The sequence below is a fragment of the Melitaea cinxia genome, chromosome 8 (assembly GCF_905220565.1).
Source record: "Melitaea cinxia chromosome 8, ilMelCinx1.1, whole genome shotgun sequence".
Classification (NCBI taxonomy): domain Eukaryota; kingdom Metazoa; phylum Arthropoda; class Insecta; order Lepidoptera; family Nymphalidae; genus Melitaea; species Melitaea cinxia.
The window spans coordinates 14,766,133-14,781,997 of NC_059401.1; the positions used below are offsets into that span (position 1 = coordinate 14,766,133).

The 15,865-nt window shown below is 34.0% G+C and overlaps 1 protein-coding gene across 1 annotated transcript in view; it reads left to right on the forward strand.

Moving 5' to 3' along the window:
• LOC123655890 (protein bark beetle) overlaps positions 1 to 15,865 on the forward strand; it is a 51,059-nt gene that overhangs the window by 19,507 nt on the left and 15,687 nt on the right. The window contains exons 2-3 of the mRNA XM_045591636.1: positions 9,340 to 9,503; positions 9,588 to 15,802. Of these exons, the coding sequence (XP_045447592.1) occupies positions 9,340 to 9,503; positions 9,588 to 15,802 (6,379 nt within the window). The remainder of the gene's footprint in view (positions 1 to 9,339; positions 9,504 to 9,587; positions 15,803 to 15,865) is intronic.

Sequence of the window (15,865 nt, forward strand, 5' to 3'; positions counted from 1 at the left end):
CAATGAAATACTTACTTACTTACTTTTACTTGTTACTTTAGAACGTTGACTTAAATTATTAAAGATGCGTAAAAATCTAATTTAAAATTATTTCTAAAACTAATATAATCCTCAAACAAACAACAGATAAAGATATAAATCATAGCACATCTGTCTGTATATTACGTATTCGGGTTATTAACCTATTGTGTCATATGTAAGGTCGTGGCAGTTTGATTATAGATAGAATTATTATTGTTGACTGCTGGGAGCTATATACAAAAATACAACATATATATATGATTAAATTACAATTATATACTTAAATTTAAATGTTATACATATAACTAAGTGTCTCATAATGTAGGGCTTATAAAATAATATTTTTTGTAAATTAAAGAAAAAATATTCAGTGCTTAAGTCATTGTTATCACGATTTCGTGCTTCAGAATACAGAGTTTAATAATTTAGCGGAAAGTTAATAGTGAAGGAGAAATCGTTCGAATCACGACCGCTTTTTCTTACCGATCGTTACGGCGTATTTGTCATTTGTAACCTAGGAATCTGGCCAGAGACAGGTACTGATTAATTTCAGTAATTTATTATAATGAAACCACTTTTTCGGATTTTATCGCCGTTTATTAGGTGTTTTACATGCCCGACGTTTCGAATACTTTACAGCAACCATGGTCACGGGTGGACTGTGTCAGACGTCCTAACGTTACTAAGTTATTCGAACCTACCCCACATACATCCATCTATATTTTAATTAGTCCTCTCTACGCAGAAAGTGCTGAGTCTTTAATCTGTAGCTTGTTATTGTTATTCTTATTTAGTTATGTACTTATTTACCTGCACAAGATTTATATTACGTTACAAGGAGGCCAAAAATGTGCATTACCTATGCCCTTAATGTAGTTTTTTTTTTCGGTTTCTTTTTATATTAAATATTTTTACTTTACTTCGCTTTATTGATTTCTTTAGTAGCCCTTTGTACTATTGATTGACGTATAAATAATGTAATAAGGACGTATCCTTCAATTCTAAATTTAAAAATTTCCGTTCTTTACAATAAGGTCGCTAGTTTTCAATATTTGAACTAAAATATGTTGTTCAGAAACATAATGTTTCCAGTGAGGACATACATTTGTATTTTGTGCATTTACTACCTAAGCGTGACACATGAACGTTCAAGAATTTCAGTTGTACTCAATACGCATAAATTATTTAACAAATATCACGTTCAGATAACCTTTTATATTTATGTGGGAGTGTTAGTTTGTAACTGCAAATGTTAGTGACTACGTGACCTTCCTATCGAAGCTAATTAGCTTAAGTTACTGAACAAACAGGCGTACCTCCTAGTAGGCAAACATGTACCATGAATTTAGCCAAAGTAATGAAAAAATATTGATTATTTCGTAGTGATAAATTAAACGTGCTATGATCGTTAACCACAATAATAGTCTTACAAAGCAATGAAGTTATTTTTTTTGAATAGAAACAGTAGTATTTGCATCTAGTTATTGTATTAGCGGTTATGGATCCCTTCCACGCTTACATTTTGTAACAACTAACAAATTTTGTCATAAGTATAAATTTTAGTCGTTTTTAACCGACTTCCAAAAAAGGAGGAGGTTCTCAATTCGACTGTTTTTTTTTTTTTTTTTTTTTTTTTTTTTATGTATGTTACCTCAGAACTTTTGACCGGGTAGACCGATTTCGACAAATTTTGTTTTAATCGAAAGGTGGTGTGTGCCAATTGGTCCCATTTAAATTTATTTGAGATCTAACAACTACTTTTCGAGTTATATCCAATAATGCGTTTTTACTTGACGCTTTTTTCGTCGACCTACGTTGTATTATACCACATAACTTTCTACTGGATGTACCGATTTTGATAATTCTTTTTTTTGTTGGAAAGGGGATATCCCTAGTTTGGTACCATGATAAGGAAATCAGGATCTGATGATGGGATCCCAGAAAAATCGAGGGGAAACTCTCGAAAATCCGCAATAACTTTTTACTGAGTGTACCGATTTTGATAATTTTTAATTTAATCGAAAGCTGATGTTTATCATGTGGTCACATATAAATTTTATCGAGATCTGATAACTAGTTTTTGAGTAATCTTTGATAACGCGTAGTTGCTTGACTATTTTTTCGTCGATCTGCGTTGTATTACTTGTCGATGTAATTGAAGTCGGTTTTTTTTCGTTTGCGCGCAAACACAATTATAGACTATTATTTTAACCAACTTATCAATAAATTTATGTCTTCTCTATGAATTGAGAAACTTTGGCGGAATAAAGCTTGCTTTACTGGCATAACATCATTATATTAACCAACTTGTCAGTTAAACCTATCAATTCATCGAATATTGGACAGGTCGGACATAGGATTTCGTCTTTCGGCTGATCTTTGAGAGTCATGCGTTTAAAAGTTAAGTATTATTGATATAGTTATGATGCTTAAATTATATTACCTTATAAAGAGACGATTGTTACAATGGTGCTTATTTAAAATTCTATACGACGTGCGCTAACGTATTGTTCGCCGGAAACTATGCGACTTGGAATCTGTCGGGCATTACGCGATGGTCCGAACTCATCGCAGGTGGTGCGTACATCCGTTGAGAGAACTGGGGGCTTGCGACTGTGCAGTCCATGTTCATTGCCATATGTTCTTTGCACAATACATACACACATACTTTTCTTATATATATATTTTTAATATTTGTATTAATGTACATAAATCGCTAAATGTACTGCCAAGTGCAATAATCGAGAATGGCTGGACCAATTCGACTGTTTTTTTAAGTTACTTAGAAAACATAGAAGCTTTGTAAAACGTTTTCACAAAATGTAAAATTAAGCACGTTGAGCAAAAATTTTGGAAAATTCTAGAAAGCGTAACGAACTTTTGAACTGCACATGTGCGTGAGCTGCGAGCTGAATAACGAGCTCTAAAATGTATCGAAATGATTCAAATAATTATTTTAATTTTAGAAATGTTTATAAAAAAAATTATAAAGAAACAGACGTTAGTCGATGTTATGGAACGGTAGTTGACAATAGGCGCAGTGGTCACAGCAACTGACTATTACCCTATTTCCCTACTTGACCCCTAACGAGCCTCGCTCACGACAAGTACATTGAGTGTTAGGTACTTCATTTATTCATCCATTCATTCACTCCAGCCTATCGAAGTCCATTGCTGGACATAGGTCTCCACAAGTTCGTGCCAAAAATGGCGTGAAATTATGTGTTTTGCCCATAGTCACCACGCTGGGCAGGCGGGTTGGTGTCCGCAGGGCTGGCTGTGTTGCAACAAAGACGCTTCTGCCTGTCTTCGGCCTGTGTATTTCAAAGCCAGCAGTTGGATGATTATACCGCCATCGGTCGGCTTTAAGTTCCAAGATGGATTTTTAATATCAGTTATCATAATTATGTAACAGGTGAAAAATATGCTCAACAAACACATACAAAAAACATTCAGATGAAACAAGTTTAATGAAATCGTTTACGCAATCTGTAACATTACTTAACCGTATCGGATATGTTTTGCAACACGAAATATATTTCAGACCGATGAAAATAACACCTTGAATCGACGCAAGATTTTACTGTCACCGTTTAATATCAACATTACATTACTAGACGTATTTTAAAAACCGGTTAAGACTTAGTAAAAGGCTTTATTGCACATTATTTATTCTTGTAAGATACAAAATATCCAATAAATTGGTATATTTATTATAAATAAATAAATAAATGCTTAACACTCAACGGCCTCCAGTAGTATTTTCTCCTGTGTTGGTGCTCCAAAAACACAAACAATACACAAGCACAAACGCCCAGACCAACATCTATATGGCCAATACAAATATGTGTCGTGATCGAACCCTCGACCGCCAGCGCAAGTCAGTACTATGACCGCTGCACCAACGCGCCGTCAAAATTTTTATTATCTAACTTATTTACCGGTATTTGTTTATGTGTATTCATATTTGTATGAATTAATGTACAAATTTTTTACGTGTACCTACTACTTACTTTTAATTAAGGTGTTGTTATCGCCCAATTTTTTTTTTCTAAAGCTTTATTGGAAAATTAAGGCTAACAGGCATGTCAATAAAGTGTAAAAGAACTAAATATACAAATAAACGTATTTCTAACATAACTTGTTCGTAAAGGTGAGTGTAAATTCTATTGACTAATTCTATTCTAATTGTCTCGACTGAATAAATACTATGGATTCCGTGAGTCGAACTGTAATAAGAACATTAGTCTATTTTAGTAAGTATTTCTCTCCATCATTTTCTTACATAGAAATCAAAGGAAGCCTAAGAATAAATAACAAAGTACTTAATTACATTTTCAAAAAACAATGATTTTATAGGCACAAAGTTAACTGAGGTAGGGTACAGCAGGAAATATCCTATTCAAAATAGATAAATAATACTGCTTTCAAGCAGTGTTGTGTTCCTGGTGGCGAGTAAGGTGACAAGAGGCAGCAACGCATTTGCGATGGTTCTGCTATATTTTTAGCATCAGATGAGCCAGCTATACGTTTGTTTGTTGAACTACTCGAATTAGCTGCTTAAAAAATTTTTTTTTGCTTGCAATCTTTTTATACTTTTTAACCGACATCCAAAAAAAGGAGAAGGTTCTATATATATATATATATATATATATATGTTACTTCAGTACTTTTGACTGGTTGGACCGATTTCGATGTTTTTTTTTAATTGAAAGGAGTTGCGTGTCATTTGTTCCCATTTAAATTTAATTGAGATCTGAAAAGTACTTTTCGAGTTATATCTAATATTGCGTATTTACTTCATTATTTTATCGTAGACTTACGTTATATTAAATCGTATAACTTTTTACTGGGTTTACCGATTTTGATGATTCTTACTTTAATCGACAGTTAATACTTGTCATGTAGTCTCATTTAAATTTGAACGAGATCTGATTAGTATTTTTTGAGTAATCTTTGATAACGCGTATTTACTTGACTATTTTTTCGTCTACTTATGTTGTATTACTTGTCGATGTAATTGAAGTCGGTTTTTTTTATTCGTTTGCGAGCAAACACAATTATTCTCTAGATATACACATTGTAAGCATAGTACCTAAGCAATGCACATGAAATCACGGATATTAGCCAGTTAAAAAATACAAATGTAATTGAAGTGCAATTTAAACAAAGTCGTAAGTTTAGTGCACAAAGACATATTTTATTTTATCTTTATAAATGTTACAACCAAAATCGTAAAGAGCACATTCGATTTTTTTTTCTCAGTAAAGTTCTTAAAAACGTTGGTTTGTTCTAGGCTTTAGAGACATTGAACTGTCTGAGTCATTGGAAATTCTTTGATACGTCCTTGCATCGTCCTTACCAACCTACCAGTTTACTGAGTAAAGTGGCTATTTTTTGTATTTATAAAATGTAGTTAGGGATGTGGAACCCAAGTTTTTAGAAGAAAAAAATATAACAGGTGTGTTTTATTTCGTATTGTGTACGGAAAATAATAACTGTTTTACTTTATTTAAAAAAAAAGATATCCATATTTTATTAGGCTTCAGATGCGCTTTTGAATCGTCATTTTAATTTTTCTTCTATTGTCTTTTATTTTATGTGAAAAAAATAACGACGAAATATTTTATTTTTAATAACACTGAAAAATGGTCTGTGTAAGCGCCCGGTGTGTCGGGGACTCGGGGACGTTTTAATAACTTGTTTTTCAATCAACACGATATAATTTTGCTTGAAGCAACAAATTTAAATCACTATTATCATATATAAATGCTCACATGCCCTGTTAAATTAATTTCATAATCGACAACCCTACAACATCCAACTAGCCCCAAAGTTTTAACTGGCATCCGACCTGCCTCAAATATTCATATAACTGACAAAATTATGCATTCAGCTTTTTGTTGTCTGTGGTTAAACTTACTCAACTGGAACTCTAATATGACCGTTATATATAATGCAGTAAAAAACTACGGGTTATAGTAAATATACCTAATTTTACAATTTATAGTTTTGACAGTTGAAAGTCTTGTGTAAGTGGTAACACGCGATATAAGTCCTAGGACTTTATGGGACACAGACATCTCGACGAGTTTATTTCTGGCGAAGGAAAAAAAAAGAAATCTGTTTTATTCTAAGCCTATGATATTAATCAGAGTTTTAAAAATTAATATTATATTCGAGATATGGTCTCAGAATATTCTGGAAATAATGTGTTTAAAAAAGACATTCTTCAACTTTGTTATAAATAAACTATACTTGATCCGTCAGTCTTTCTCGCTAGGCCCTGTTTTGCAAACTGTCAAACGCGTAAAGCTTAAAAAAGAAAAAAATCTGGATAGGTACACTCTTGCCACCTATTACCTAGTGGTCTTAAATATATTTTACGACCTTGTTTTCTTTTTGTACTTAAAAAAAAAAATCCACAAATCGCTCGTATCTTTTCGAAGGAGTGCGACCACGAACATCATGACAAAAGATTTTAATATACGTAAGTGTATTTGACATCGCTCTGATGTAGTGATGTTTGCACCGTGTGGACGCTCACACTGGCGATTGCGGGTTAAATTCCCGCTCGGGATGGATACCTATTTGTATTTTTACAAATATTTCCTTTCTGACCGTGCCTCGGACAGCACGTTAAGCAGTCGGTTCCGGTTATCATAGTCACCTGATAGCGATCGTTACTCATAGTAGGGAATATATCCGACAACCCGAAGTGGAGCAGCGTGGTAAATCAAGCTTCTTCTACATGGAGATAGAGGCCTAAGCCCAACAGTGGGATATTACAGGCTGAATCGAAAATTTATGTTTGTACAGATATAACAATTTGTGAAGGTTTAAATGTAAACCAACACAATATGATTCATCGGTGAAAGTAGAATTTCTGAAAACATATAAAACTTATATTTATGTGTATAGAATTTGATTCTTATACATGAAACTTTTGTTTTCTTAGAATAGCACTCAAATCGATTTTGCGAATGATTTAACATCGATTATTTTTGTTAACATTGAAAGTATTTCATGGCTTCCACAGAAGGTAAAATAAAATAATTTCCACTGGCAGTTAAAAGCCTGGTATCCCTATTAGAGAAGAGTTTGAGGATAATTAACTATACCTACCGTCCAGTAATAACTTCCCTACCATGAGTAACGATAGCTATCATGTGTCCATTGCTTGGAAATATATATTATGGTACCACCAATAATACAACGACGAAATACTAAAAATAATTAATCATCTCGCTACGACTACCTACTCTACCTTGAAGCGAGGGAGAAACCATATTGGACAATCTAAAAGTATAAAAATATGTACCCGTATATACAGGGAACGTATAGCGACTTATAAATACCTGTTACCGGTTTTGCGGTAATGACACCTGTTGTATTAGAATTCTGATTACGGCAGTTAAACTGGATGTCTCAGTTAAAGATGTATATTTTTAATATACTCGACCAATATTATACAAGTAAAAACTACTAGAAGTAGAAGAAATCTGGATACAGAAAACGCTACCTTTTTCCCGATTATCCCGCGGGATTCAAGGTAACAACCAAAAGGCGCGGCTGGTAAACAACTTAACCTATTGATTGCCAATTCTCTTGGCCATAATCATTTAACATTCATAAGCCTACTTTATTGTCTCTGTCATCAATGATGAATTAATCATACCTGTCGATTTTGATATGACATCACATACTTAATACGATGTCCTTGGTTGATTTTTAAAATCGCTGAATCTGATTTTATCTGAATCGTAAAACGTATGTAGTATGTACTTATATGTATTACATAAATAATTAACCACATATTACAATGCGCCTCGCGGTTTCAGCCGTGTAATTCCTGATCCCGAGGGAATGTCGGGATAAAAAGCACCTTATTTGTTATTTTTATCTCCAGCTATCTACGTACCAAGTTTCAATGCAATCAGTTTTAGTACTTTTTGCGTGAATGAGTAACAAACATTAATCCGACTTCTCAAACTTTCATTTTGTAATACAGGTAGGATAAGATGGTATAATAAATTGTCAATTATTAAAAAAAAGTTTGTGATGTCATAAGTATGACAGATGACTGTTGTTTGCGCACGCGCAGCCAACGTACTCATGCGCCCTTGCACTTCACATGGCTTCCTGTCTTTTCATAACTCCCATTTATTCGGTCACGTTTGGTTGACCCTCACTGCATATGACGAAATATTCTCATTGATGATTCTTATATACTATCAGTAAAGTTCATAATGAAATAAGTGGTACGAACAACTCGTGCTAAACTATTCTCATATTGAATTACCTTCTGTATTTATTCGACCGTATCTAATCAAATAATTTCTAGTAGTTTCATTACGTTAAAGCGTACTTTATTGATATTTATAAGTTTATTAATAAAATTGTAATTGATCTACATTTTACGCGTTCTTTAATTCGACAAAATATTGGGAAATTGACCGTTAGAAGATGCATGGCTCAAGCAATATTGGTAGTAGAAATTTTGTAAAGAAATCTGAGATAGCAAGACAGTTTGATTATAACCAAATATTAAATGTTATCTTAAACTTTTCTTGAGTGTTATTTTAACAATGTCTAAAAAAAATTCCCAGCCACGTTCCGCAAGACCTCGTTTCGATTAGGGTTATCTATAGCAGGGGCGATTCGTATCGCAAATGGGCGGACGTACGCAACGGACGCATGGGTTCCGTTCATAAAATATAGTTTGCAAAATATCGCAAACAGTTACGCTTAACAATAGGTAAAGATTAATAACAATAAAATAAAGACAAAAGCGAGGTTATAGGTTACAAATTTTAAATAAAGGTTGACTTATCCATTGTTTTACAACAACATGATATATTTATTTACTGTAATTATGGAATTAGCTTTTGTAACAATGATTGCGAAAAGTTATTAGGCTGTTTTTTCACATCAATTAGATATAATTTGGGATTTGCCAATAAACTGCAGTTTTTTAACTCTGATTTGTAACGACTGAAATATTAGTCGCATATCACAAATTATCTTTGTGCTGTCTGCAGTTGAGATACTTAGACATTGGTATAGTGGTATTTGGGGAAAAAAGTTCTGTAAATTTATTCTCTCTTCTTCCTTCGCTAACAGTTGTGTGATATCTAGTATATATTGCGATCAACAAGAAAATATTATCAGAATTCTATCCATCATTTCACACGGACATAATTTATATTACAATCATTAATAAATAAGTAATTTGTTTTCAAGTTTTGCATTGTCAATAGTATAGTAGTGTAAAACTTCAAAATAAAAATTAAACATTTTACATTGTATCTTTTTCAGGGACAATTTGGAAGGGGTATTACATTTACGAGCACAGAAGAATCGCAAAAACAACCGAAACCGTTTCCAGATATACGTCTTGTTGATGGACCTTCAATATTAGCAGGACGAGTCCAACTGTTACACAGGGGACGATGGAGATCCGTATGCACAAATTCAAGAAAGTAAGTTTTTTTGCCCAGAAAACCATATTTATAACTTGATACACAAGTGACAATTACATAATAATGGTTTGTCTCTAATTTCAGTTGGACCATCAACGATATGGAAACGGCGTGCAGACAATTAGGCTTCATGGGCGGAACGTTTTACAATTGGATGGATCGACAGCCAGGTAGACAAGCACGACTTTTACTCGAGGAACCCAAGTGTAAAGGCACGGAATACGACCTCTTTCAATGTGACTGGAATTCGAGACAACTGGGCTCAGGTGTATGTGACTACCATCCTGATCTCGGTATTCAGTGCCAACCACATCATGATGACAACGAATTAGGAAACTCAGGTTTTCATTGGAGAGGTATAAGATTCGAAAATGCAGTCTACGAAAGAATACTGACAGCAGCTAATACACTTTACGTTCCAACATCGATGTCTAGATTGGCACATATTACTATTAAAAACGCAGGTTTGGGAAGAGACAACAATGCAACCAGTTCTTTAGATATAATAGGTGTACCGCCTCAGATGGACGATATAGAAATATCGAATTCCGCCTTTAATGCTATAAATGTGACATCACCCGATGCTCCAATCACAATAAACAACTGCACAATACAAAATAATAGAGGGTACGGTATATATGTTAATTCTACGTACGGTATGACAAAGATTGAGAATTGTCTGATTCACGACAATGGTGGCGACGGAGTCAAATACGTAGTGCATGAAATGAATATAGATGAGAAGTTCGATCGAAGCGAAATCTTCGATTTATGTACCCTTGCATCGACACCTAGTCAAACATTTCCGATACAAATGTCTATAGAACAATCTAGATATTCTAATATGGAAAGAGATTGCAATCAAAAATTTTACACGAGACCCGATCACGTTCTTACACTAAACTTCTTGAAGATCACCACTAATACAAATGATACAGGTGAAATATTTATATACGATGGATTAACGACAAACGATAAACTATTATTACAATTTAATATAAGAAATCACACTCGACCACAAAGCGTGACATCGACAAGAAATAGAATGTACGTGAGATTTCGTGCTAACACTCGAACTGATATTGTTGGGTTTTTGAGGTTAATGTCGGGAATTAGTAAAACTTACGACTTAAATTTAACTGACACTGTTATTTCGGATAACAATGGTAGAGGTGTGGTAATAGAAAATCTCCGTTCTCAAATACATGTTCATCGCACATCCATTTCTAACAATAATCATGTAGCTGGCCTTCAAGTTTTAAATGGTGCGGGGGATGTGAATGTAACGGAGAGTAGAATATCTTTTAACCAAGGTGATGGTATCAACATAACTGTTACTGGCGGCAATCGCAATATCTCAAGAAGTATCATTAGTTCAAACCAAGGATATGGTTTAGCAATTTGGCTAAACAATACGCAACAAACTGAATATATTCCATTAAACCAAACCACTGTGGTTGAATATTCCGAAGTATTCAAGAATTTAGATGTTGGTATTCTCCATGGAAATTTTTGCGGTGATAGTTGGGTTAATATAACAGGGAACTGGTTTAATTCTAGCGTAGAAAGTACCGTGGAAATAGGCACGTGTTGGAGACTCAATGATCCAGTTAAATTGCTCAATTTACAAATAGGACACAACAGATTCTATCAAAATCAACGAGTACCTTTAAGAATTCAACCCGCACTTAATGTGATTGGAAGAATTGAATATAATTATTTTGAACATGGTGATTTCGGGTCAATTGCAATACTTAATAGAATTGACGGAAAATTCCTGGAAGAATTTGAGATATTGCCAGCTACATTTTATATAGAACATAATTATTTCTTTGGCAATAAAGGACCGTTTGTTGTAAATCTAGGATTGTCGCCTTACAGTGATGTTCAGTACATATTGTTCACAAGGAATTATTTACGGGAAAATAAAATAAGAGAACCATTCGAACCGTTGGAAGGTTTATCTTCCCGACTTACTCCTAGAAGTAGAGTTGCAGCAGCTATAGTTTTAGCTTCAAGCAATATTGATGTATTTAGGAATATAATAAATAATCCGGAGGCACAGTACGAAATTGGTTCACATGTAGAGGATCAAAGTAAAATTCTCAATTGTACATACAACTGGCTCGGATTCGGAGATGAAGAGAAAGTTTATAAAAGACTATTTCATAGAAAAGATAGATATAATTTAGCTAAAATAATTTACATACCTTATTTATTACATAGTAGTAATCCTGGTGCCACTCAAATTTACTATAATTCCTTATATGTGCCGCAATTTAATGCACCTGGATCAACGGTTGTAGGTGGTGAAGTCGAAGGTATAGAAGTATTAAGACCCGGAGAATATGATGTCGATAAGGATATCAATATCCGTCCAGGAGGTAGACTTATTCTTCAATCTGGTGTTACATTAAAGTTTCCACCTGCAATGGGAATGATGGTAGCTGGGAAAATAGAAGCAAAAGGAAAACGGCCTAATGATATTACATTCACATTAAAGGAAGAAGTAACGATGACAAATGATAGTGTATATGAAACCGATACTGAATTAGAACCTACTACCCAAGGTTATGTGGAACCAATTGTACCAATTAGACTTTTAGGTGGTAGAACCTCACATGAAGGAAGGTTACAAGTTCGAATAGACAGTAAATGGGGGACTGTATGCAATTATCGTTGGAATATCATAAATGCTGCATTAGTGTGTAATCAACTTGGTTTGGCTTTAAACCCAGATGATTGGTTTTTAGAACCCAATGAAATTCCAAATGCTGGAATATCCGAAAATATTGTTTTGTCCAATGTAGAATGCACGGAGTTCGACAACGATATAACGAATTGCAAGGCAGAAACAATGGAGAACTTTGAAAATTCTTGTACACACGAGAACGACGTTGGTATTAGATGTTATGTAACAAGTTGGGCGGGAGTGAGGTTTAGTGTCATTGCTGACAGAGCTGATCTACAGTACGTGAGCATAGAAAAAGCCGGGCTTCTTGATTACTCCTCAAACTCGTTCAAACCTGCACTTCAAATAGATTTTGCTCGACATAGTCTTGATAGTGTGAAAATAGCCAACAATTATCACGATGGTTTAGGTATTCTATATTCTGATTTGTATGGAGCTGATGCAATTAACACAGTTCGTAACTCTGAATTTAGCAATAACAGAGGCAGTGGTATTAGCTTTAAACAGTTAGGTTTAAAAATTTATAGCTCCACAATAGAAAACAATGCTATCGCTGGAATATCACATAATCCTCATATTACTGGTCCACAACAGAGAGAAATAGCTGGATGGTTTAACTTGGATCCAAGTTTCGACTTGAATGAGTCAAACTATCATCCTATCATGGTGCCAGAATACGAGACAGATATATCATTAGTTAATGGTGAAACAAGACATATAGTGTTTACAAAACATTATGGAGAAAATATTGCCAAAATTTACAATATTAGATGCAATCCTGGTTATGTACTTGGACTTCAGCTTTTAAATCCTATACACAATTTTTCCACGGAAAGTATTTGCATATATGATTCACAAAACATCAATGAAGCTAGCACAGTATGGTGTCTTGATCGCGATCTATCTACATTTCCTACGACCAGTAATACTTTTGGTGTAGTATTGAAATATGAGAGTGGTACAAAAGCGTTAGGGGATGTTGTATTAATAATCAGTACTATAATAGCTCCAGTGCAAAATTTGAGAAATAGAATTATAAAAGGACCTGTCCCAACTCTACAGGTTTCAAATACAAAAATCAAAGGAAACACGAAAGGAATAAAAGCTCTATATTATAATCGATATTTAAATGAACTCGGTGACCACTTTTTACGTAAAGCCAATGAAACCATCAAGGTATTTAATTGTGAAATAGCATACAACAAAGAAGAAGCAATCTACGTTAATACTCCATTTTGGGATATTCATGACAGTAATATAACAGAAATAACTATGATGGTAAATAATAGCTTGATAACAGACAACGGTAAAGGCTTATTTCATTTTGCTAGAGATTTACGAAGTTCTAACAATTTGTATCATTATGTACTTCAAGACAATACGATAGAAAGAAACAGAAACGGAGGATTCGATATTTCATTACCTTACGTTTGGCATTACAATGAAAATTTTACTCATTCTATTTACCTACACAACAACACATGGCGTAACAATCAAAACTTTGCATTTATAATTGACGGACATTTTGCGGAAGTAAACATAACCAAAAACGTGTTTACTGACAATAATTGCAAACAAGGTTTAATTTCTATTCAAGGCATGGAAAAGAAAATGAAAATAGACGGAAATGTAATAGAAAGAAATAATGGTCAATATATGGTACAGTTTTATATGGACAGTCAAAGTGAAATTATGGGATTCGTTTATGCTGTCTTTGTCTACAATCAAATTACAAATAACAAGTTTGTTTCATTAATAAATCGGGGTGCTCTTATTAGAAACACTGATCCCACATATGTTATAGGATTTAAGGGAATTCAAAAAGTAAAAGTTAGTCGAAACCTATTTGGCAACAATACGATTGAATATACTTTATTGGCTGGCATCAAAACTGCAAAAATTAACAATTTGCTAGATGTTACAGAGAATTGGTGGGGCAGTTCTAATGAAAAAGAAATCAGAAAACAGATATTTGATTTTGATGATTGGAATAATCACGCAGTTGCCACATATTTGCCTTACTTACTGGAAGACAATTTTGATTCAAGCGTGTCTGTAACATTTAGCCCTGACACTGCTATAGATCTTAATAACCTTGGTGGTCGCCTGACATCTGATTTAACAATCGATGCACGTATAACACCGTATGTTGTAAAAGCTGATATTACGGTAATGCCAGATGTAACACTAACAATAAATCCGGGAGTCGTCTTAGAATTCGCTCCTTATGTAGGCATACTTGTAATGGGTACACTTAATGTTATCGGCCATAGCCAACTGCCAATTATAATGAAACCTATGATATACACTTCTGAAGTAAACGCCAACAGAATAGAGAAGAGAGATGTTGGACAATATTTATCTGGTCATCACAAACATAGGCGACAGTTAGAAATGATGACTGTGCCATACTCAATTAGACTCTGCACTGGAAGAAACTGCTCTGTTAATGATAACAACATGGAAAGAACAAATCAAGGATTTTTAGAATATTACAATAGAACAACATTGCAATGGGTGCCAATGTGTGACAATCGTTTCACAGAAAGAAATGCTCAAGTTGTTTGCAGAGAATTAGGATTCGACCCGATAAACGTATTCTTTGCTCATGATAAACGAGTAGAATACCATAGCAATTCCCTTTCCCGAATATGGTCTTGGCCTGAACCTTTGCAGTGCGTTGGAACAGAAGGTCGGTACGAGGATTGTCCGATTCGACTCAATGGTCAACTTTATGGTCACAGACATGAATGCAAATGGAATTCAGAATTTGTATTTATACACTGTGGTACTAGAAATTTAGATGAAGGCTTAGAATATTGGGGTGGAATTAGATTTGCTAATCCTGATTTCGAATATTCGCTATACGAACACAGGATTCACGATCATCACACGCACGAAACATTGAAAAGAGTTGAAAGTCGCTTGCAACACGTGCATATCATCGGTGCTGGTATACTTCATAACGAAAAATCACCCGCAGTTCAAAGTATCGTTAAAAACCCGATTATTGAGAATGTAAATATTACCAAATGTGCTCACCATGGTGTTAATTTAATTTCTCCAACGGATACGATTAATATGATGTTCAACACAATTAGCGATACATTGGGTGAAGGTATTAGTGCTATATCTTTAAACGGAGAAGGAAGAGAATCAGAAGAATCGAGTTTTACTCCATTGAAGGATCTCAATCTCCCATATAATTTATTTTCATTGATAGACATTTGTGATAGCTCAAAAGTTATAACAATTGAAGAAAGAGTTCTATTATATTACAAATACGATAACAATCCTGTTAATTGTGTAAAAATATTCAAAAGTATGTACAGAGTGAAACCTTTTGGTTTTAGATTATTACAATTCAATTTGTTTAATCACACTCTTAATTATGGGAAACGTGATTCTATAACATTGTACGATGGAGATATCTATAATATAACTGCACCTCAAATAGGCTACCTGGAAAACGGATCACCCGACGAAAAGAAACTTTTTAGAACAAATGGGGCTAGTTTAAGTATTAAGCTTTTTGCAAACGGCGCATCTTCTGTCCACGGGTTTATTGCTGAAATTGTCACGCTACCAATATCTGCTATTGGATTCAGTAAGTTCTTGTTCCCTTCAAATTCGTATAAAAAATGTCCTTTTATTATGTATACATATTTAA